At 35.0% G+C, this 22,734-nt stretch overlaps 2 protein-coding genes across 5 annotated transcripts; one reads left to right on the top strand and one right to left on the bottom strand.

Moving 5' to 3' along the window:
• Positions 1-844: 844 nt before the first annotated feature.
• Positions 845-2,887, top strand: LOC102618724 (probable UDP-arabinopyranose mutase 2). Its single transcript, XM_006484172.3, has 4 exons — positions 845-1,239; positions 1,624-1,874; positions 1,985-2,153; positions 2,372-2,887. The coding sequence occupies exons 1-4, from the start codon at positions 916-918 to the stop codon at positions 2,711-2,713; spliced, it is 1,086 nt and encodes a 361-aa protein (XP_006484235.1). The 5' UTR covers positions 845-915; the 3' UTR covers positions 2,714-2,887.
• A 1,304-nt stretch (positions 2,888-4,191) lies between these two features.
• Positions 4,192-14,753, bottom strand: LOC102628159 (uncharacterized). 4 transcript variants are annotated; one of them, XM_025100429.2, is made up of 15 exons: positions 14,472-14,753; positions 13,111-13,218; positions 12,890-13,024; positions 12,203-12,694; positions 11,829-11,961; positions 11,697-11,735; positions 11,379-11,618; positions 10,713-11,222; positions 9,492-10,351; positions 9,291-9,376; positions 8,983-9,201; positions 8,125-8,253; positions 6,545-6,901; positions 5,913-6,028; positions 4,192-4,834 (listed from the first exon to the last, which is right to left on the bottom strand). In XM_025100429.2, the coding sequence occupies exons 1-15, from the start codon at positions 14,598-14,600 to the stop codon at positions 4,707-4,709; spliced, it is 3,681 nt and encodes a 1,226-aa protein (XP_024956197.1). In that variant the 5' UTR covers positions 14,601-14,753; the 3' UTR covers positions 4,192-4,706. The 4 variants fall into 4 exon arrangements, with proteins under 4 accessions (XP_024956197.1, XP_006484353.1, XP_024956196.1 ...); XM_006484290.4 differs by having other exon boundaries at positions 11,379-11,735; XM_025100428.2 differs by having other exon boundaries at positions 11,379-11,735; positions 12,203-12,664.
• Positions 14,754-22,734: the final 7,981 nt, after the last annotated feature.

Genomic DNA, 22,734 nt, shown 5'->3' with positions numbered 1-22,734 from the left:
AATACCAAGTTACTTATAAAATAAGGCAATAAAGCCACCGCCTAAAGTTAGGTTAACGCGCAGTCATTAGTGGAAAAAAAACTACATATTAAATTTTAAAATATCCACTTATCTCTTAAAATCAAGTCTCTTATATATATTATCTTCTTATTTTCTTTTTACTCCAAAAAAAAATTGTCATTCTTTGTCAAAAGCTAGTACATGATAAGCTGGAAAATAATAAAAAAAATTCATAGAAGAACACTATTAGAAAAAAAATTCAAATATTTTTTTTATTGGAACTTACCGTCTTACCTCTACAATAGACTAGTAATGTGAACAAAATGAAAGAACTTAATGATAAAGTCAAAACCTAAGGGAGCAATTGGGTTTAAATTAAAACAACACGTATTTTTGCAACCTTAAATTTCTATGCATATGGAATGCTTCATATATATTTATTCTTAATCAATTTATATAGAGAATCACATGTTTGATGTGAAATAATAAAAAGATATTTCTGCAACTTGAATATTTATTAGTTGTTTCATAACAAACAATTAGTTAATTTCAATTTTTTTTGGAAAAAAAAATAACAACAACAACTAGATCTCTCTATTAAGATTCAAATTATTGACTTGCAAATTGGAATAAACAACACAATTACACCTTACCAAAAGTCTGCATGCTTCACTTATATTCTTTTTGTCACTCAAAATGAAACTAGGGACAGCCGACAAAGGACGAAATCTACAATTATGAAAACCTCGATGGGCCAAAAGAATATTACTTAAAAATATAAGGACTGATACGGAATTTTATCCTTCACTGAACAAACGCCCTCGTCTATATATGAGCCATAACCAGTAAGTTTGAAAACCCATCTGTAGGACGCGACCGGAAGTCTCTCTCTCATTTTGTCTCAAATTTTTGAAGATGGCAACTCCTTCAACAAAGCCAACGCCACTGCTGAAACACGAGCTGGATATCGTGATACCGACGATTCGAAACTTGGATTTCTTGGAGATGTGGAGGCCATTTTTTGAGCCGTATCATTTGATCATCGTACAAGATGGTGACCCATCAAAGACCATCAAGGTCCCTGACGGCTTTGACTACGAGCTCTACAACAGAAACGACATCAACCGCATTCTGGGTCCTAAGGCTTCTTGCATTTCCTTCAAGGACTCTGCTTGTCGATGCTTTGGCTACATGGTCTCTAAGAAGAAATATATTTTCACCATTGATGATGATTGCTTTGTAAGCTCTCTTTCTCTCTAATTGCCTCATTTTAGCATTTCTGTGAATCGTGGACAGATAAATCATATGATTTGCTCTTGCTGACTCTCAATTTTGAAATTTTGAAGAATACCATGCTATAGTTTTATACTATTTTTCAAAATAGATGTCTAAAAGTTTCAAATTTGACATTTGGTTTTGATCTTCGAACGTTAATCAGTTGAGGATTCTCCCTCTTGCGCCGATTTTGTGATGGTTTTAACTTATCTTATTGTTTGTTCATTCTTTATCACCAGGATCTTGTTATCAGGCTATCACCGTTATAATTTGATGATAACGGCTCTTGGTTCTTGTTATTGAATTTTAAAGAGTTTTAATTTTAAGAATCTGCTATTTGATGTGCAGGTTGCCAAAGATCCCTCTGGCAAAGAGATCAATGCACTCGAGCAGCACATAAAGAACCTGTTGTCACCATCCACTCCATTATTCTTCAACACCCTTTATGATCCATACAGGGAAGGTGCGGACTTTGTCCGTGGATACCCTTTCAGTCTCCGTGAAGGTGTCCACACGGCTGTATCTCATGGCCTCTGGCTGAACATCCCTGACTATGATGCACCCACTCAGCTGGTCAAGCCTCGTGAGAGAAACACCAGGTATATTTGAATCTCATATGCCTGGTGATAATACTAACTACATTCTTCAGAAATCAAGAACCTTTTTGATTTCTTTTTTCATTTATGCATTTGTTCCTTTTCATCCGCAGGTATGTGGACGCTGTTCTGACGGTTCCTAAGGGAACCCTGTTCCCAATGTGCGGTATGAATCTGGCATTCGACCGTGAGCTGATTGGACCGGCAATGTACTTTGGACTCATGGGTGATGGACAGCCAATAGGACGTTATGATGATATGTGGGCTGGCTGGTGCATGAAGGTACTGTTTTACTGTATGGTATATATTCTCTGCTTTAGTTAGGGTCTAAGCCATTAGAAAATAGGGGTGATCTGAGATTGTATTGAGGGTAGCTAAGAATTTGAGAACTGGAAGCATACACATCTTTGCTGCTATTGATAGCTTCTGCCTGATTTAACTTACAAACCTATGCTCATTGAACGGTGAAACTCACATTTTTCATGTGGATGAATTTTCAGGTAATATGTGATCATATGGGATGGGGTGTGAAAACCGGTCTGCCTTACATATGGCACAGCAAAGCTAGCAACCCATTTGTTAATCTGAAAAAGGAGTACAAAGGTATCTACTGGCAAGAGGAGCTAATCCCATTCTTCCAATCTTGTGTTCTTCCAAAGGAATGCACCACTGTTCAACAGTGCTATCTTGAACTGGCCAAGCAGGTCAAGGCCAAGCTTAGCAAGGTGGACCCTTACTTCGACAAGTTAGCAGAGGCCATGGTTACCTGGATCGAGGCCTGGGATGAGCTCAACTCTGCTGGGCAAAATTCTGAAAAGAAACCAAATGCTGCCGCAAAGTAGAGACTTCCAAGTTTGGAATAATTATCTTCTGTTAGTTCTAGATTCAGTAGTTCCTTGATTGTTTTTGTAACTTCAATTATTTTTTTACTCCACTATTATCTTGGTTGTTGTTACTATTATTTATTCTATTAACATGATATATTTGCTTTTGAGTGAAAGCATTGAGCTTTTGAACTTTTCTAGAGTGGTTGCCACAGTTTTAGAACCGTATGAGAGGCCTAGAATTTGAAATTGAATTTGGCTGTGATAGTGGTGCGGTGGCTTTTCTCCTATCGATATATTTGGTCTGGCGGATTTGAAATTTGAACCGATGGTGTCTCATAATGAACTTTTTGCTTGTCTCGTGAGAAAATTGATTCATTGAAGCAGGTTGTTGTGGAGTTTACTGGGAATTTAAGCACACATAATTTCAACCCAAAAGTCTCATCGAAATTGAATGAGGGAATATCTACGCCTACCTCTATTCTACATTTTTTTGGGAACTGATGTTGGTTTGTCGGTGCTGTAAAAAATCAGCAACGTTTATGTGGCCCATCAAGTTACCTTAGTGTGAGCTGGCAGCTTTGTCTCTTTGATGGAAATCTGGAACTGTTTGAATTTCGATTCACCGTTGGAGTTTCGAACGCAACCAAGATTCGGATCCATTTTCCAAATCTGTACGTGATCATTCTGTCCATGTCGTGGGTCTCTTTGTCGACGGCCTAACAATTCAATTATACGTCTGTTGGACGGTACCCATCGTTGAAGAGAAATTAAGGCCGAGCGCGATTAACGTCGAGGCCGCAAATGTTGATCCACGTGGCCCAACTATTCCCTTGTCACATTATCGTCCACGGAATTTCTCCAATAGTGATTTGCGGTTAGATTTTTTATCAATAAATCATTGCTCCATTCTGAGTTTGAATTTAAAGTATCATATCACCAAAAGATTTTATTAAATTTTATTTTTTAAGTACTTATTTATTTATTTATGCATTAAATAAAAAAATACTACCCTCCAAAATACTTTTCAAATAAAAATAAACGAAATATTATTTTAATCAAATAACTTTTTTTAGGAAAAAAATAAATAATAATTAAAGCATTTCACTATTTGATAAAAAATAATAAGATATGAATTAAAGAAAAAAAGACACTCAATGATATTGAAAAAAGAGAAATATTTCTTATTTAAAAAATCTTAATTAAAGCGTATTTTGAAGTCTTAATGCTCATGTGACTTTTCAAATAAAAAATATAATTTTATTTAAATAATCTTTTGGTGATCCTTTTAGTCGAGTTCAATTGCTTAGAACCTACTCTAAGATTGGGGGAAGATGCTCCTTGCTACTAAGCTGAATCTTCAGTGATTTGCTATTAGCTAATCAATCATAAATTCAGTTATGAATGAATGCACGAAAGGGGACATTTCAATTTACCCCTTAACAAATTAATATATTGCAATTTATCCATTTATTATTGAAAACATCAAACCAGCACATTTATCATTAAGAAGACAAAAAATTTGATAAAAATTTCAGTATCACAACTCCCATTTGCCCTAATTTTTAAACAGTAAATGGGAGCCCAACAAAAGAAAATGGCAGGAGAAACCCGGCCCAAATTTCCACCTAGCTCAAATTGCCATGCATCAACACAACGGTAACTTTAATTACAATAATTCAGCTCATAAAACACGTGCATGGAAAACAAACAACCAGATATCGATTAGCAGAAAGAACGGAGAAAAATGTAGTTTAGAAAATTTAGTGGTGAACCAGATATTTGGATTAGAAACTGCTTCAACTTCCTTCCAGTTTTATCATGTATGTAAGTTGAACGTAGCTGTAAACTAACTATACGTACATTGGCAATCTCATGATCGTCACAGAAACCGAACAATGAACTGTGCATTTGCGACAGAGCAGAATACAAAATTGTACAATTCATGTATGTGAACTGGCTTATTCGACTGAAACATGCAAAGTTCATTGGAAGGAAACTTGTTTTTGTTTCATTGATTCGCAATGTTTTCTTGGGCATGCAAATAAACTAGCAACTGACCTCCATCAGGACCATCACCGGCAACAGCCAAGGCTTGCAACCCAGAATCATCCGTAGCTATACATGAAACAGTTCCACCTAACACCATTGAGAAAGAGTAAGAGAAATCACTCAAATGGTCAAAATTCAATTATTTATGGACATGAGATTTAAAAATGTCACGCCCCCAGATAGCACCCCAACAAAAAACAAAGCTTTGTTATTGATCTAAAATGCTCAATCTTGTGAAGCATATTGTTACAATTGAGTGAAATGTGATTAAGGCAAGACACTGAGAAGTGAGAACCCTACTACTGCCCAAAGCAGCGCCCTAAAATGTCAGTCACATCAGTTTCTCTTCTAAATTTTGGAGGATGAATGGGGTCATTAAAGAAATCAGTACTAAGTTCTGTGGAAATAGAAATTCTCTTTCTAATATGGTGAAGTCAAAAAGTCCGCACTCTGCAGCGGATAAATATTTTACCTGAATGAAACATGAACCAGTGTCAGGACTTAGGAATAATAGAGATTGAGAATACAGATTATCAGTATGACAGTATGAAGTTAGAAGAGCTGCAGATGGTGAAATAAGACAAGACGATGGTTTGTCCTTTCTTTTCTACAGACAAGTAAAATAGTAATTCAAATTCACGAGAAAAAAGGGCAAAATTTCATTGACACCAGGATGTATGCAAGAAGAAAAAGTAACAACCTAAGTTCCAGAAGCAGAGCATCTAAAAACAGAAACAGTAAGGATTGTCTTCAATAGCTAAAAGTATAGCACCTTACAGAATATCAAAAACCTCATGCTAGCTTCAAACAGAATGAAAAAATATACTCTAATCACAAGACATTAAAATTATTTTGGAAAAATGCATTCGACCATTCGGGTAATCACGACTCTATGCATCTTAAGGTGTTTCCGGTCATGAAGCCACCAATTATAAAAGCCCGATTACTAACAATCTGCACAAGCAGTAAGGTCCATTAAACGTTATCACCTTACGCAGTCATACAAATTGCAATAAAAGGTTTCCTATAGATCAGTATGAAGTAAAATTGGAAAAACCTAACCCACATCACTCATTTTATGGTTACATGCTCAGTACTGCTTCCAAGTGGATTACTAGCTTCTCAATCTATCAAATGCAAGTCACTCCTGTAAGATGAGACAAACCTTTGAAATGATGCAGGATGCCAAGTTTATTTCCTGAAGACAATTCCCACGCATAAACAAGTCCGTCATTTGTCCCAATGATCCCAAGGCCAGATGATGCACCAATAGCTGAGGCCCTGCACAGTAAGGTTTATAATTTGGATTCTTTTGTCACATTTAATGCCTAAGAGGATTCAAAATGACAAAAACATGAAAGAATTAGTGAAGAATCAGCTATACTTGAATACATTTTTTCATCACGGAGACAAATTCATAAGTACATTTTCCAGTTTTTGCACCCCTCTAGAGGTACACATTTTGACCATTCACCTGAAAAAGTGGGGACATTTATCTTGTCTCATGACCTTGTAATTGATGTTGAACTGGTCTAATCAATGGATAATTGTGGCAACCAGAACATTTACTTGCAACAAATATACAAGACTCCATAAAATGTCTAATCAAAGCCTGAAATCACATGAAATATGTTGCAAGCATCACACTGCATTTCTATCAACCCTACAGACGAGCATTAGATATGACAATGATCAAACAGAATGGAACAAGTCCATTTTGGTGGGCATCTAAAAAACTGTTCAATTTCTGTAATCAGGAAATCCAGATTAAAACTTGGACAATAAACTACATAGCACCTTGGATCCAATGGGCTTCCCAAGATCACCCTATTTTTCACCAGCAAGGCTAGCCTCCAAAATCTGACTGGATTTTTTTGGCAGTCCCTCGACATGCAATTATGTTGAGCATCAGAATCAGAGATAGTTGAGACAAGAAGCCAAATGGCAGAGTCTTCCCCCACTGATGGGCAAAAGGAACTTTTCTCACTGTGCTTTGAGAACAATGATGTTGTTGCAGTATTGGTGAGCTCCAGACTAGCATCCATGGAAACAGAGCCATTTCTTTGCCAACTAAATAAATTGATTGGAAAAAATTGATAAATTGAAGCCCTTGCAGCAGAGAACCTTGAAACAAGGACTCGTTTGGAAATATCCCTGAAAAAGGGGGGAAAAATTTGCAATTGATTAGAAAGAGTGTCTCAAAGAGAATTGAAATGAGCTGTACCCTATGGTGGGAATAGCAGCTTAATTATGTTAAATAGAGTTGTCTGTGACAGGAAAAGAACTCGTATGATCAGTTCCCAGCTCCAGCTTTTGTAGATAAGTCAAAAACCGATTAAAAGTTCTAAGTAACAATAAATGTGTTTAAATAGTAGATAGCAGAAGCAAATTGAAAACCAAGGGATATCAGAAGTAGAGAGCTTTTAAGAAGGTCGAACCCCAGCTATCCGACGGAAGAAACAATCTGTATGGATTAACATACTCTATATCACAAATGGCTAAATTAACCAATAGCCCCGTAAAGTTTGGTCAATTAAACAAAACGGCAAGTAAACCCTGAGTTGATCAGATTAAGAATACAGAAAAATCTGAGCTTCTGCACAAACTTGTAATCACATGTGCCTGGAATCAAGACCCATGTCTTTCTGAAGTTTCTTTCCACAATATTAGAGGCCTTAATAACTTTCATGTCTTCGTTTTAGACCCTTTTGCAACATCAAATATGTCTAGTGATCTAAATTTCTAATGTGATTATTTTACTTCTGTAAAATCCAAGAAGTCCCAAGTAACTTTTAGATTCCACTTATGAACTAGATACCCGTTAGAGTCGTAGAAGTTTGAAAATGGATGTGCAAAAACAAAACCTTGCAAAACCACAAAAATAAAAAATAAAAAAAGAACTAATGATGCAAAATTCAGATCATTGTGCCTTTATGTTCTCAGTAAAACCAGTACCAAGCTAAAATTTGTTGAAGAAGTACAACCAAGATTTGGTCCAATCAAGATATGTCCAAAACCAGGAAGACCCTGTAGGAACTCTTTACTATCCAATTGAAATCCATAATTATAGAAGTCAATCAAATTCGTTCAACTAGAATGAAAAAAATGATAATAATATTGAAATTTAACCTTGTAGGAAATATACTTGTAAAAAAAAATCGCAACTGGACATGAAATTGATGAAATAGTAGGTATTTCGGCTAAATGTAATTGTATTCCGTTATCAAATAAGAGAAAAATATGAGAACATAAAGGTTTCTACTATAGATGCCATTAACTAGACGAACAACACATTGCCTGATTACAAAATTAAATAACAAATATGAATTAAAGAATATAGTTTTCATACAGTACATCAGTTGGAGAAAGCAATTTACCATATACCAAATTCCCCGAAACCATTATGACCAACAACAAGAGGGGCACACTTTGGGATTCTCTTCATCTCCACTATGCAAGGATATATGCAATCATTAATTGGTATAATACATTCTTCAACCTGTGCACTGAAATTGTGACATTGAAACGAAATAAGTTATATTCTCCATTTGCAAACATTAATATATATATATATATCTAATATGAAACATCCCCAACGATAAAATATTAAAACAAAAGTACAAATGTTCACTCATGTGGATAAGTGGTTCATAATATACCAGAGACCATTACTTCATGCAAGATCTTATCACTAGAATGGGAAGAATTAAAACTCTGGACAAATCAAAGACATCATCAATTTAAGTTAGCATCTAAGCTTGATGAATTCTGAATAAACAAAGATCCAATTCTACTGATCTAAAAATTTGCCGACCAGTTACTCCGCAGGACTGGGCTTTTTTTTTTTCCTAAGGGGAGGAAAAAATGAAACTACATACATATAATAGCCTGAGAATTCATTTCCCCTAAGTGTCACTCCCCTTTATCTTGCATCAATCCCTCCAAAATGTCATGAGCATCTGGTAGGAGGAATTGAGTGGAGAAGAAAGAGGAAAAGTGTTTAAGACTTGAATATAGTCTAGCAGTTTATGGTGTGTATAAATTTAGCAAACAAAGACTTTATCTCCAATCATAAAGAGACAGAAACCCAGAGAGGAACCAAATAGTTTGACGTTGAGATCAGTTGACTGCTATAACATTAAACCCCAAGAATAATTACGCAGGTTATCCCCCAAAACCAGAAAAGGCATGACAATTACTTAAAGGAAAAAGGAGAAACTATCAGATAAATTCACCTCCAACTTGAATTCATTTCCCAGAGATGCAGTTTTCCACTCTCTCCAACAGCAATGAGATGTTTGGGTTCACAAACCAATATACACTGCACACAATCATCAGTTTTCAATTTTGCCACAACTGAAACATAGCCAGGTTTTACTTTCACAATCTTCACTGCATTCTCGTCAAGGCGATGTGATGTACATGTTGAGCACAAACAATCACTTCTCCCTTCCCTGAAAAGAATGTATAAGAAATTATTTTCATTGTTCTTGTCCCCGGTTACTAAAGATGTTTTGCACCTAAATCGTCAGAGACAAACAACCTGCAATAAGGTGTTTTCATGCTGTCAAGTAGAACAAGATACTGTCCATCCGGAGTGAATAGTGCACAAGATCTTTCCAATGCAATCTAGTAAACAGTAAAACATGTGACAAACTTCATCAATAAGCAAGCAAGCATACAAAATGCAAGGAACCAAAACAAATTATATAAAGGTGTGCAAAGTATTCATATGAAAACTTACTTCTCTACCAAAGTTATCTTTCAAAAATGGCAACATTACTGATGTATGACCGACACAAGAAGGGTTCCCTACCCTTGGTTCTTGAATATCAACTGTATAGATGAACAGGGTTCTCTTCTTATCAACTAGAAAGCCACATGAAACACAAACATAGATTTTATCCCCAGTTGTGCTCAACAATACTGATAAAATAGGCAAGGGGAAAAAATAGCATCCCATAAGATCAAAAGTGCCAGCTAGCTCATTAATACATTCCACATTCTTTTGAAGCTTCAAATCTGAACTAACTTGAGATTCCTTGGCATTAGAAGAGGTATATTCACAGCCACTTATCTCCTGTTTTTGAGATACCACAGAAGAGTTGAACTCTGCAAAGTTCAACTGTTCATCCAATTCCTTGCCAGAATTTGCTTTTAAATTCTTCATGTGTAAAGTAGATGGATCAAAAGAGTTATGGAAATCCTTGTCTTTGGTGGCACAGAACACTGTTGAATTCTTTGATATAACAGGCAAACAACAGGATTTTACCTCAAGCAAATCTCTAGCAGCATCAAAATTTTCTCTCCGTGGTTTGTAATCAGAAGATCTCATTTGACTAATCTCAGAGGCAAGCAACGTTTCAGCAGTATGTTGTTGTTTGGCAACATGATCATCTATAAAGTTTCTGCATATGATACTTTCCGAGAAAGGACCATCAAATTTTTTCATTAAAGGAGCTCTCTTTGAGACCTTCCTGGAATATACTTTATGTGGGACTTGCACAGGCGACCCAGTCTCACCACTTGCCACTTTAACAGGAATATCCTTTCTTGACAGTTGCACGGTACTATTCATCCCTCTTGTATCAGCATCATTTGCACCTACAGCAGTACACACACCTATCACTATTTGGTTACCTAAGAAATATAAACAATAATGTAAAGCTCCTGTTCTTGAAACTGGTCCACTTGCAGATAGTAGATTAGGTTATGTGCATCTACTGATTTACAGCATCCAGTTTTTGCGAACAGAGACAACAATTAGTTCCCTTCGGAAACAAACTGTTTCGGAAGAAATGGTATTATAGTAAATCTATGTATTGATCTATATGAAGGGGCAGGCATAAAGTGGTTACTTGCCCCTGCTGCCAGGCACAAAGTGGGTAAATTGGGCTTGTCACATATTAACATGCGGTGAATACTAAATAAGAGCTACAAAAGAAGATTGGACTAATGGCATTACCTTCAGTACTCTCGGGCTCATTTTTGAGGTCTTTCTCCACAGGATGGATTTCAGCAACAGTTGAGTTTTTGCTCAAATTTGCAAAATTATCTTGTACTTTTTTGGAGAAAACTTCCTTGCTAGAAGATCTGCAGTCTAGAACGGACTCAGATATGCATGCATCTCTGTCCAGAAGCATTTTATCTAGGTCCATGTTTGCCTGACTCAAGACATTTTTGCTGTTACTGGTCTCAACATGATAAACAAATGATTCATTCCTTGCATCTTCTACAGCACAATCTTTCTGAGGGCTGGGAAGATTTATATCTTTATCGGTACTAGGTTCATCAGCTTCCACAATATTACAAGACAATTTTACTTCGTTAGTTATGTGATCCCGATGTTGATCATCTTCAAAACTGTCGAGAACAAAAGACTTAGAATTTTCAAAAATTGGGGCATCAAGCCCAAGATCCACATCCTGATTTTGCAACTTTTCCTCCCTATCACCATTGGTCTTCTCAATTGCAGCTGCAAGTTTAAGAGAAGAAAGCAGTGACGAAACTAAGGACACATACACCAAACTTAACTTGAGAAATCTTGGCAAACTAAAGCATTAGAGCTACTGTACTTGATATCGGCAATAAAATTATCAGCAAATGCTCAGGTTTTAGGATTCAATTGTACCTGGAGATGAAGGTTTCATCGAAAGACTAGTTTCATTTTTCCCCTCCTGCAGATTAACCCTAATCGGTGAAGTCTCTGAGAGTCTAAAGTTTGCCTTTTCCTTTCTTGAGACGTTATTGAGCAGAGGAATTGCTTTTGGAAGTAAAACTGTCATCATGGCCTCGGTGATTTCCTGACCAACTGAATCAAAACCACCCTTCCCAAAACTTGCATTTGAATTAGATGTGCCAATTTCTTCTTCTGCATGTGAATCAGCTACAATTCTTTCAGAATGGACATTGTTGGCTGTAGTAAAGTCCTCTTTCAAACTGTAATTACCTTTATCACGAGTAGATGGAGAGGAAGGCATAGTGTTGTCTGCATTATCAGTAACAGGAGAATGATGATATATTGTTGATAGTGGTGCATCCATTACCATTGTAGAAACAAGCAACTATGGATAAGGAATACCTTGCACAAAATCTAAAGTATCAGGTGCACAAAGATTGACAGTTTCTACACATGGAGAGTCTTTCAGGACTGGTGCATCTCCAGTTACATCTTCTGTTGCCTCCAGTAAACTGAAATTTTTTGACCTATCAAGCTGTGAGAAGTTAAGAATGTTTCTCACTCTACAGTATATAACCACTGACCATTAAATCCCATATGTACATACCCAGCCAAAAAATAGAAATGAATAAATACATAGCTCTAAATATTATAATTTGCATGTCACAATTTGACTTTACCAACACACTGTGGAAAGTAGAATGAAAAAAGTGCCAATCACAAGGCACTAATATATCCTTATAAAAAAAGACGAGTTATAAGATATACAGGCTCACAGGTTTTTCCTCTTCAATCAAGCTGTTGGCTACTTCTTGAACAATAACAGATCCCTCTGCAAGGTGAACAGAGAAGTCAATGGATTCTGAAGGAAAACCATCTTTGGCTGAAAAGTTACCATCTCTCTCTTTATTAGTTTTGGAATTTAAGTGCACTGATGGCTGCACTTTTGAAATGGATGGAGGTGCAGAACATTCACGCTTATGATTCATCTCATTTGCAGGTCGGGGTTTTTTAAAGCCACTCCTACCAACTGGCTTCCTATTAGTGACTTCATTTTTCCTGCTTCTCTTCTTTGTAACCGGTGCTCTTTGCAAGTATGGTTGGAAATCAGGATCTGCACATGCTCCTGAGTTTTGATTATCATGCTTTGAGCTGGAAGCCCCGTTGCAGAAGCTTGAGGACAACAAGTTCCTCTCCGCTTCTCCATTGATATCTGCCACCAGTTCTCGAAGTAACCTCTGGACAAATGAATTTTTGAACCCAAAAAACTGCACATTAAATGCACACACAAGAAATTCCATTTAGCATAATATGTCAGCACTTGGTCTCAACTTTCAATCCAAACCATGCAGGCATATATTATATTCACAGAAACAACATGAGGAGGATGAAACATAAGCACAACCATATGCATTTTGATACAAAGAAAAAACTGACTGCTAATAAAATGCAGTAAGATCTACCTCCACACCATCTATCTTGCACGAAAGTCTCTTTCCATGCCAAGTCTTCATGCGGGGGCAATGTTTCTTTTGAAACTTCTCCCATGCAATATCTGGAGTTTGCCCAGAGCATGAATGTGCATCAGAGGAAGTAATCTGCATGAAAATGTTGTAAACCTTACTTAGTACAAGCCAAAATCCTGCTACATCACAAGTTGAAAGTGCAGGATCTTCCTACCCACCATGAATAAAGGGCCTTTTGGACCTTCATGAATTTCCATCTTACATGTGCTCCCATTGTGAGCTTGAACAGCATGGTATCCCACAGGATAAGGATATCGATCTTTACCCTACATTAATATGATTCAGCCAACTGCAATTGTGATCTGAAATATTAATTTGAGCATATAGCACTTAGTATATGACTGCCATGCCTAATTCCATATTCCCCAAGGATAATAGCCAACACCTTGGCACAACATTCTAACGAAAACCAGACACAAGCCCTACGGAGTAAATTCTTGCTGTTTAATCCAGTTTATCTACCATATTTAGTCTCCAAAACCTTGTTCACAAAAGTTTTTAATGCAGGATTTCATGCTCACGGACCAGCTTCATTAGAATTCAATAAAACCTGTGTCTGAAGGGGAAAAAAGAAAAAAAACCCCAATCTTATTCACTCCGCAATTGCTATTGATTTATTATGAACATACTACGCCCATTCTTCTTATTCAAGAAATTTAACAAATCTTGATCAAACCTATCGCCTCAACGACTGTATTCATAAAACATAAAAAATAAGAAATGAGAATAAAAATAAAATAAAGTTCCAAACAGACGCTGACACCTGTATACAACTTTTCAATTGTCCGAAGATGACAAAGAATTTCTCAATTTTCAAAAACAATGGGCAATCAGATATGTCAAGGCAGACTACAGCAGCAATCCTTAACAAAATAGGCATCAATGGCCTGGGATCCAGTAACACTATGGTCATAGAATAAACATTTATCTTGTTCCGAGTTATCCAGTAGAATGGTTTGGAGTTCTGGAAATTATTTCAGACACACTGAAAGTCTCAAAAAAAAGAAAAAAGAAAAAAAAAAAAGGGCTATCTAATTCGATTCTAGATAAAAATACAATCCTTTTCTTTCTTTTATTATATTATTATTATTTTATATAAATCCGTTTGGGGGAGTTTGGAAGGAACAATTTTAGATATAATTCTAGACAATAATTAAAAATCTAATAACAATACAGAGCTAATTTTTTTCATTTTCTATCCAAACACTCCAAATAGCATCCTGGTTAGAACACAGTATTCAAAACGCAAATCAAACGCCCCTTACAGTTTCCTTCTTAAATTTTAAATTCATGCTGTCTTTGGTTACCGCATGTATTTCATACTAACAGATGCAAAATATTTCAAAATGAAGAATAAACAAACTGCGATTTCAATTATCTTGTTATCTAATCGTCTCAAATTCTAAATGCAATAGTTTGATTAACAAAACCATACATCACAAAATATTTGTAAAATTGAAGGCGAAACTGAAATTGAAATTTTCAGAACTCAAATTGAGAAGCGAGGTAGAAATCGAACCCTGGAGGAGCTCCAGTACTTCTTTTCCCAGGGACCTTTGTATAGATACCCAATCGACACAATTTCGAGTCCCTCAGATTTCACTTCTTCTTCGTCTCCTCCAAACACTACCTCTTTTGGCGTCGCCATTGGAACGCAAGTGCTGAGATCTCAAAACATCTGTAACAGTAAATGAAGAATGTAAAATGAACAGTGATTGATCTGGTTGTTCAGAGTTTAAAATGGCGGGAAAGAAAATCACAAAATGCTCGCCGGGTTTTTGATTCCCTCCAGAAACAGGAGCTATTTATTTTCGAAGTAGAGAGTAAAGTTAAAGCCACAGCCAACGAATTTAGATGTATGACTGTCGGCTACGATGGGGTGATACGCGAGAGGTCAAAGATTGACTTTTGTGTTTTTGGGAGATCGTGGCTTTTTGATTGGTTGGTGACTTTTATTAATCATTAAAATCGGTTAGGAAAAATTCCATTCATTCCCTCACAATTTTACTAAAATATGAAAATAACCCCCGATTTTAAATTTTTGAAGAACTTGGTGGCGGGCCGCATTTAAGCCCGCAAATTGCTAAGCCCAATCCAGACAACAAGCCTAATTTCATTTTAAAAAAGGGGAACAGAAACTATGATGTAATTAATTAAAGAGATTGTGCAATTCAAAAACATATTTGCGTGGAGAGATTGTGGGTATTGTCTGTTTTTCTCAAAGAATCACACCAAAACTTTATTCCGAGTAAATACAAGTTAATAATTACTTGTTAATAAAAAAAATTACAAATTAAAGCTACAAATTTTGATCATATACAGTAAAATAAAATAGTATACAGCTGGGTGCAAGTTCCTTATTTTGGACATTTAGCTAATTCGATGGTTCATGATTATCTTGTACAATCACTTTGGATTCTTCTGGAAATTTATTAAAAGCAAGACGACCCAAGTGACATATGATTTTACAATTCATTTGTGAGTTAATATATTTCTTGATCATGCTGAAGCAACATCAATATTTATCGAATGTAATGCCTTAATCTGTGTTTCAAAGGGACCAGCTTCCAGAGAAGCTCTGAAGGAAATAGAAGGCTTCCTATCAGTCAGCTAATTAATCAGAGATTTTACATTCGTTTTAGAGGACTTTATTGTTAAGACACCAAGAAATGAAACGGGGTTTGGAGAAGTATTGGCTTCACGTCTCAAAGATGCCACAAAAGGGGCAAGAATGGCTGCTAGTTAAAGACATGGTAGCCAGTAAGCAGAGGCTTCTTGTCTTCTTCACTTCAAAGAAATCATGGCAAGAAAGTGAAGGAATAAGTATTGCTGATAACTAGCTTGTCGTATTAAAACTAATTAATATATTTTTTTGTCTACTTCTAATTAATGCAGATGAGGATGAAGGGATGCATTCTGAAAAAAGTTCAAACCATGCAGAATCGAAACACTTTGAATCTGTTCCACTTAAAATAAAGAGTTGTAATGACAATTCCTCAAGTGATTGATTGATGCGGTTCAGACATGTTATGGTGCGGCTGGGAACCGTTGGCTAAATATTTGTTGCCGTCGACTTTTACGATTAAAAAATTAAAAAAAAAGGAGAGCATTTAAGGTTAGTGAGAAAATCAATGGGAACTGGAAAGTACGGCATGTGGTGTGGTTTTATTGAGAAAAATTTGGTCCCAATAATCACTATTAGCAAGTGATATAATATAGATTATATCTAGGGGTGGGCATAAACCGATTTGAATTCGGTTCTGTCCCCAAATCGAATTGAACCAAAAGTAATTAGTTCATAAATATATGAACTGAATACGAATTTAATTATAGAACTGAAACGAATTATTTTAGTTCGTTATTATAGTTCAGTTCAATTCGGTTTAGTTAGGTCTAAGTTAAGAATTTTAATAATTGTTCTTATATATTTACTAAAATTTTAGACTTTTTATCTAAATTTAAATTTTTTTTCCTGAATTCAATTCAATTTTAGCCACTACGATTCATCATTTATACAAAATATCAATGTAAAATAAACCTTGAAATAAAATCTATAACAAATGCATTTGTTTTCACCTTTAATCACTTGTAACATTCTTGATTTTCCCCTGAAAAAAAAGCTATATCCATTCTTTAATAGGACTTTAATCTCTACCTGTCTTGTTATGATCAATATTAGTATATTGTTGTTACATATTTCACTTCAGATAGTTAAATTTCAATGCAATATAAAGAGAAAAAGGTAAAGCTAAATTAATATTTCCTTCGTTTTTCTAAACCAATGGGTGCTTTCATTCACCCATGTACCAATTTTGAGCGTTTTATGATTCATCACGAAGAAGATTTCGAATCATCCACGTAACTATATTTTCTCAATATTCATCTTGATAAAAAAATATCCTTTAAAATAGTCATTTTATGTTATTTCTTTAACAAATTTATATAGGACCGGAGGTGGCAGTACTAACTATTAATGTTTTTTATCATTTAGCAGAGCAATGAGTCTCAAAGTGGGCACCTATGAGTTCCACCAAATAAAATTAAAAAACCATAGAACCACTTTGAAACCCATTGCTCTACAAATGGTAGACTATCGGGGCTTATAGGTTTTTTCTGGATAACTATGTAAGTTTTTCTCTATAGGTTTGTCTAATACGGGCAAGTTTAATTTTGCTCATGTTAGATTTTTTTTTTTTTTGTCTCCATAAAAAACTGTTTGAAGTTCTTAATGAAATCTACAAATACACATCTTCATTTCGAATGCCACTAGGTTTTATCTAAACTTTGTTGTTTAGGCCCTCAAGTGTGCATTACTTTATTTCAGTAATTTTAAGACAATTATTTTAACAATAAAGGTCGAACGTTAAAATTATAATTTAAGGGATGCAATGGACATATATATAAAATCTTGAGTAGCAAAAATGAGAATATTAAGGGGACCTAATGTTCATTCTTCCTAATAAAATACATAAATTTATAGTTTCCTGCTTCCCTAAGTTTATCAGCACTAATGTAACCATATTCTTCAAGTTGAAAGTTCTTTATTATATTTGAGACATAAATATGAAAAGAATAACATCAATCGTGCTTAATATGAAAGATGTCAATATGATATACATTTTTTTATATTTAATCTTAAATCTTAACGTCAACCCAAAAGTACATGAAGCAATGATTTTCGACTGGATTCCTTCTATGTTTTGAGGATTATGTAATGATTTATTTTTTTTTTTTTTTTGGTTAATATTAATTCATGAACAACATATTCCTTCCTTAAATCGGATTATCTCACACAGCATAATAATTGATTCCAAACAATTTCATTATGTAATAGCCATAAATAAAAGATTGAATACGAGGGAACTGTTCTCTTACACGCAGAGACGAAGGGCGAGAGAGAAAGAGATGGAGAGAGCTGTCAAATCAGAAGTTCCCTATATAGATAAGAAAGAGAGGTGAAAATAGATCAAATGATTGTGTCCAAATCCGTTAATGAACAGAACTAAAAGTGTCAACAAGTTCATAAGATTAAAGGCAAAGACACGGGAATCTCGTGGCAAACAAATGCCCCCCTTAAAAATGTATCAGGGAGCTACGGAGAGGCTGTAATTAGATGAAAAAAAAAAAACAACAACAACAAATACATCGGACTGAGGGCAAAGGCAAAGGCAAAGGCAAAGGCCCTAAAGCAAAGCACCTCGGGAGAGTCGAGTTACACGAACAAAGAAAGGTTAGGGTACCAAGTGCCAAAATAGCTTTATTACTAAGTAAGGCATTTCAGGAACCGTCCCATCATATATAAAGACACAAAACCCATCTCCCCCTTCTCCTAAATGAATATGATATTGACGTGTGATTTTAGGTTCTGTCACCGTCAACTTTCCTTGTTTAACATTGCACCCACAAAAGGTGGAATACATGGGCAGGTGCTCTTCTCTTCACTATCTTTTCAATTCATTCAACTCCTTTGATTCGATATTTTGGACAGGACCCCACGTAGTTTCTCTTTTAACTCATCTCGTTATCACTTCCTGCTAAAATTTCGCTGCAGCGCTGTGCAAGTTTTGGTTCAATATCGATCATGTAATATATGTGTGAATCATGCGTGCATGCCACATATATAATTCAATTACTAATTGCATGCGTGCATGTCGTCTTCTTAGTTTTGTTTTTTTTCCAATTATTTGTTTTATATGATAATTAAAATTAGTGGTAGCCGTAGCTAGCCGCTAGGGTTTCATGCTGCCTTGATCATATGAAGCTCGTGCACATGGGCTAGTCCAATTAGATAGTTTGGAAATATAATCTTGATTATTTGACTTAAGCTTGTTGAAAAAGTCATTCGCAAGTATTGGAATGAGCCATTTAGCCTTATCTGGTTTTGCAACAGCTAGCAAATCTCAGAATATAAGGAGCGATTAATGTCAAGAATTCGCTCATGAGAGAATATTTCTATGATTAATTTTCTCATTTTCCTGCTGAAAATAGCTTCATCGCAGATTATAATTATAGAGCAAATCGATCGTTTAATTTAATTCTTTTTTTTTTTTTGCCCATGTACCTCTTTATTGCAAGTAGCGGTGTTCAAAATCCAATCCAATCCGCTCAATCTGTCTGATCCGCTGAATCCGATCCGTATAAATCCAATCCCTGGATTGGTGGATTGGATATGGATTGAAAATTTAAAAATCCGCAGTCGATGGATTGGATATTGATTTACTTCTATAAATCCACATAAATCCGTGAATCCGCAAAAAAAAAAATAAAATATATATATATATATATATATAATAAAAAAATTATTATAAATTTAATTAAAAAAATTATAAATGTGACATTGTATAGGTACTAAGCACTATAACATATCTTAGCCATTACCCAATAATAATATAAAATGAAAAATAATTAAATAATTAAATAATCAAATATACAAATATAACTTGTAAAAATTATAAAACAAAATAAAAGTAAAGTCACACGCACTAGCAAAAGCAAAGTAACATAACGCTAAGTCATCAATAATTTGCAAACAAAAAACCCTAAGCTTCCTCGCCGTCACACACACTAGCAACACTCAATACTGGTTGGATACACTCTCGACACAGATTTAAAGGACATCGGCCGCGCGATTCCAGCGAGAGCAAGCCATCTTCTTTCCCAAGTCCATCTAGCCACTTCACATTCACTGGTTCCAACTAATCACAACCTTCAAGATCACCACCCGTACGGCTTCTCCTGGTTCCCATCATGGATGGCTCCGTAATCACCACTTTTCGACATGCGCAACAGCCCTGGTGAAGAATCAGATTGTGTTTGGTTTCCGAAATTTAGCCATTTCAATTAATTGTGGCTTTATTTGAACAATTAATTTCGGTGTTATATTAATGTATTATTGTAACTTTATTTGAACAATTAAGCTTGGTGTGTTATATTTTGAAATTTTGAACGTATTATTGTAGCTTTATTTGAATAATTAGTCTCGATGTGTTATATTTTGAAACTTTAAATGTATTATTTTAGCTTTATTTAAACAATTAATTTATTTAAATTTAATTGGTAGCAAAATTATTTTTATATTAGATTTTTTTATTTCATTAGTTGGAGAGAACTAAAAATTTTTAATTCGAAAACTAATGCGCAAAATGGTGGATTGCATATGGATTGAGTCAAATCCGCATTCGATCGGCAGACGTATGGATTGGATATGGATTGAGTCAAATCCACATTCGATCTGCATATGTATGGATTGGATTTGGATTCAATTTTATCAATCCGTGGATTGGATTGAATTGAAAAATTATAATCCGCAAAATCATGGATCGGATATGGATTGATGTCCAATCCGTAAAATCCGATCCGCAAACACCCCTAATTTCAAGAAACATTCAAGTGTAGCTTTACTTCAGCCCGCTAATCTCTTGTTTACCATGAATGCTCTATAAGCATTAATAGTACTTACCGTAAGATTTATTTATGTTGCGAAAAAGGTTATAGATGACAACTTATGGGAAATTAAGATATGGCGCAGTACAAAAGTAATCATTCTCAGTGCGAGTATTTGCATTTTTTAAAATACGGTTTTAGTATTTTATAAGAGGCATGCTATTTACACTGAGGGAAGACAAAATGAAGACAGAAACGACTCCTCTCTCTCTTGTCCTCTCCGTGGGCCCAAGGAGAAGCAAATTATAAGTCACTAAACGGCAACAACATGCTGCCGTTTTTGTCTTCATTTTGTCGTCCTTTAGTTCAGTTATCATTTTCTCTTATGGGAAATTAAGATATGGCACAGTACAAAAGTAATCATTCTCAGTGCAAGTATTTGCATTTTTTATAATAGTGTTAAATGCTTTTATAATATTTTTAAACTATTGAAAAATCATTTTACAACTTTGTAAAAGTATTTGACACTATTGTAAACTGTAAATCCGTAGTTTAAAAAAAATATAAGTATCTGCACTAGAGAAAAACTCAGTACAATACATTTATATCCGAACCTCCTATTCAAGAGAAAACAGAAACAAAACACGAAATTAAAAAAGAGAGAATCACCATGAGAATTAAATGGACGTAGCAGAGCCGCACCTAATATGTTAAATTGTTGTATAGATGCCCATACGTAGAACGTATTATAATTTATTTGCATTAATGACGTACTTTTGTCGGTTCCAACCCAACAAATTTTTTAGCTTGAGGAAAACCATGAACCTACGAGCTGATCAGTGAATCAGTGATGATACTTCGTTGCAAAGCCTAAAATTTACTGTACTTTGTACTTTGCCTTCATGTCCAATCCATATTTGACATGTTCTCAAGGTCAGTAATTTGTCAGCCTCTCTAATGTGTCTGTTGTCTGTTAATGGGAACACATAACGTTGTTAAAATCACGCACTCAAAACAGTGGTGACATATAATTAGGCTCCTGTCAAACTGCTTGAATTTGATAAAAAATTTAACACTTTTGGAGGTAATTAGTAAATTGATCGCAAATCCTATGCAAAACTGTGTTAAGGCAGTACAGCTACTAACACGGCGAGGTAATTAGGGAGAGGGTTTGGAGTTTTGAATCTTCCAAGCTAGCTTTACAGTGAACTTAATCCAAACATCTAGATTTGTGAAACTTTTATGTGTTTGAAAAATTGAATTTAGAATATATATATATACAGCATAATTCTCTCACTTCTTGATAATTACTATCTTTATAAACGAGCTGTATTTTTTCACTATCTTTTCCTTAATTACTGTTTATTAAATACGTTGTTTTAAAACCAAACGGTTGTGGCTCAGTTGACGACGCAGACTGGGAAAGTGGGAAGAGCTCTTGGGTTCGATCCCCACTAAACACACTATTTGGGAGGGGAAATGAGCCTTAACTGTGACTACACCTAGAATCCGAATTAGTCGAGGCCCAATGCGGTAGCTGGAAACCGGGTGATTTTAACCCAAAAAAAAAAAAAAACGTTGTTTTAAGTGTTTAAAACATGTTTTATAAAATTTTATGCGGTGCACAGCCAAAGTTTCTGCTATTTCATTTTCTATTTTCTTCTGTAAAAACCTCTAATCCGCCGAGGAACTTAGAGAGACATTTTATGAAAGCAAAGTTATAATTAGAAGAAATAACTAAAAGAGATCATATAGAAGTAGGCTACAGGGCTTATTCGTACTGAAAACCTAGTACATAAGTTGCGGGCTAACACAAGTTTATAATTTTAGCCTGGTAATATGAGATATTGTCAAGTGGAAACACATGAAATATTTTAGCTTAATATTCTTTGAAATATTTTAGCTTAATATTCTTTCTTTTTTTTCTTTTTCTGGTCGTTGTTACGTGGAAGGGTATACTATGATATTTTCACTTGTAAAGGTAGATGGATATTTTTGCTATCAAGCTAATCTTGGTCTTTTTGACTGACATATGGGATATTTATGTTATCAAGCTGATCTCAATCTTTTTAAATGGTCTTTGTTATGCCTAAAGGTAGTGTCAACTCATTCACAGGTAAATTAGAGTCTAATATTACAAAGAAGAATAATGATAAATCAACAAACCCGAGACAAAACCATGACAAAAACTTAGGTATTTTGACAAATTTTTGGTTTTTTTTTTTTTTAAGAAAGAAGTGAAATCATTAAAGAAAAATTCATAAATCTGCTATAACACAAATTTTTTGTCATGATTTTGTTTCTTTATCATTAATCTATATATTAGAAACTCATATGCCTAATTTATACGCAACTCTAGCTTGTGAGTTGAGATTCTTAACTGGTGAAATGATATTTTC

This window comes from Citrus sinensis, chromosome 4 (genome assembly GCF_022201045.2).
Source record: "Citrus sinensis cultivar Valencia sweet orange chromosome 4, DVS_A1.0, whole genome shotgun sequence".
Lineage (NCBI taxonomy): Eukaryota > Viridiplantae > Streptophyta > Magnoliopsida > Sapindales > Rutaceae > Citrus > Citrus sinensis.
The sequence above is the reverse complement of the archived record's forward strand: the minus strand, read 5'-3'. Positions and strand labels throughout refer to the sequence as shown.

Bases quoted from the DNA above. Each gene is read 5' to 3' on its own strand.
- LOC102618724 (XM_006484172.3), top strand. From the start codon at position 916: ATGGCAACTCCTTCAACAAAGCCAACGCCACTGCTGAAACACGAGCTG. The intron at 1,240-1,623 runs GTAAGCTCTCTT...TTTGATGTGCAG, and splicing joins CCATTGATGATGATTGCTTT to GTTGCCAAAGATCCCTCTGG. The intron at 2,154-2,371 runs GTACTGTTTTAC...ATGAATTTTCAG, and splicing joins GGGCTGGCTGGTGCATGAAG to GTAATATGTGATCATATGGG.
- LOC102628159 (XM_006484290.4), bottom strand. From the start codon at position 14,600: ATGGCGACGCCAAAAGAGGTAGTGTTTGGAGGAGACGAAGAAGAAGTG. The intron at 9,377-9,491 runs GTAAGTTTTCAT...ACTGTTTACTAG, and splicing joins AAGATAACTTTGGTAGAGAA to ATTGCATTGGAAAGATCTTG. The intron at 6,029-6,544 runs GTGCTATGTAGT...CTTACTGTGCAG, and splicing joins GGAAGCCCATTGGATCCAAG to GGCCTCAGCTATTGGTGCAT.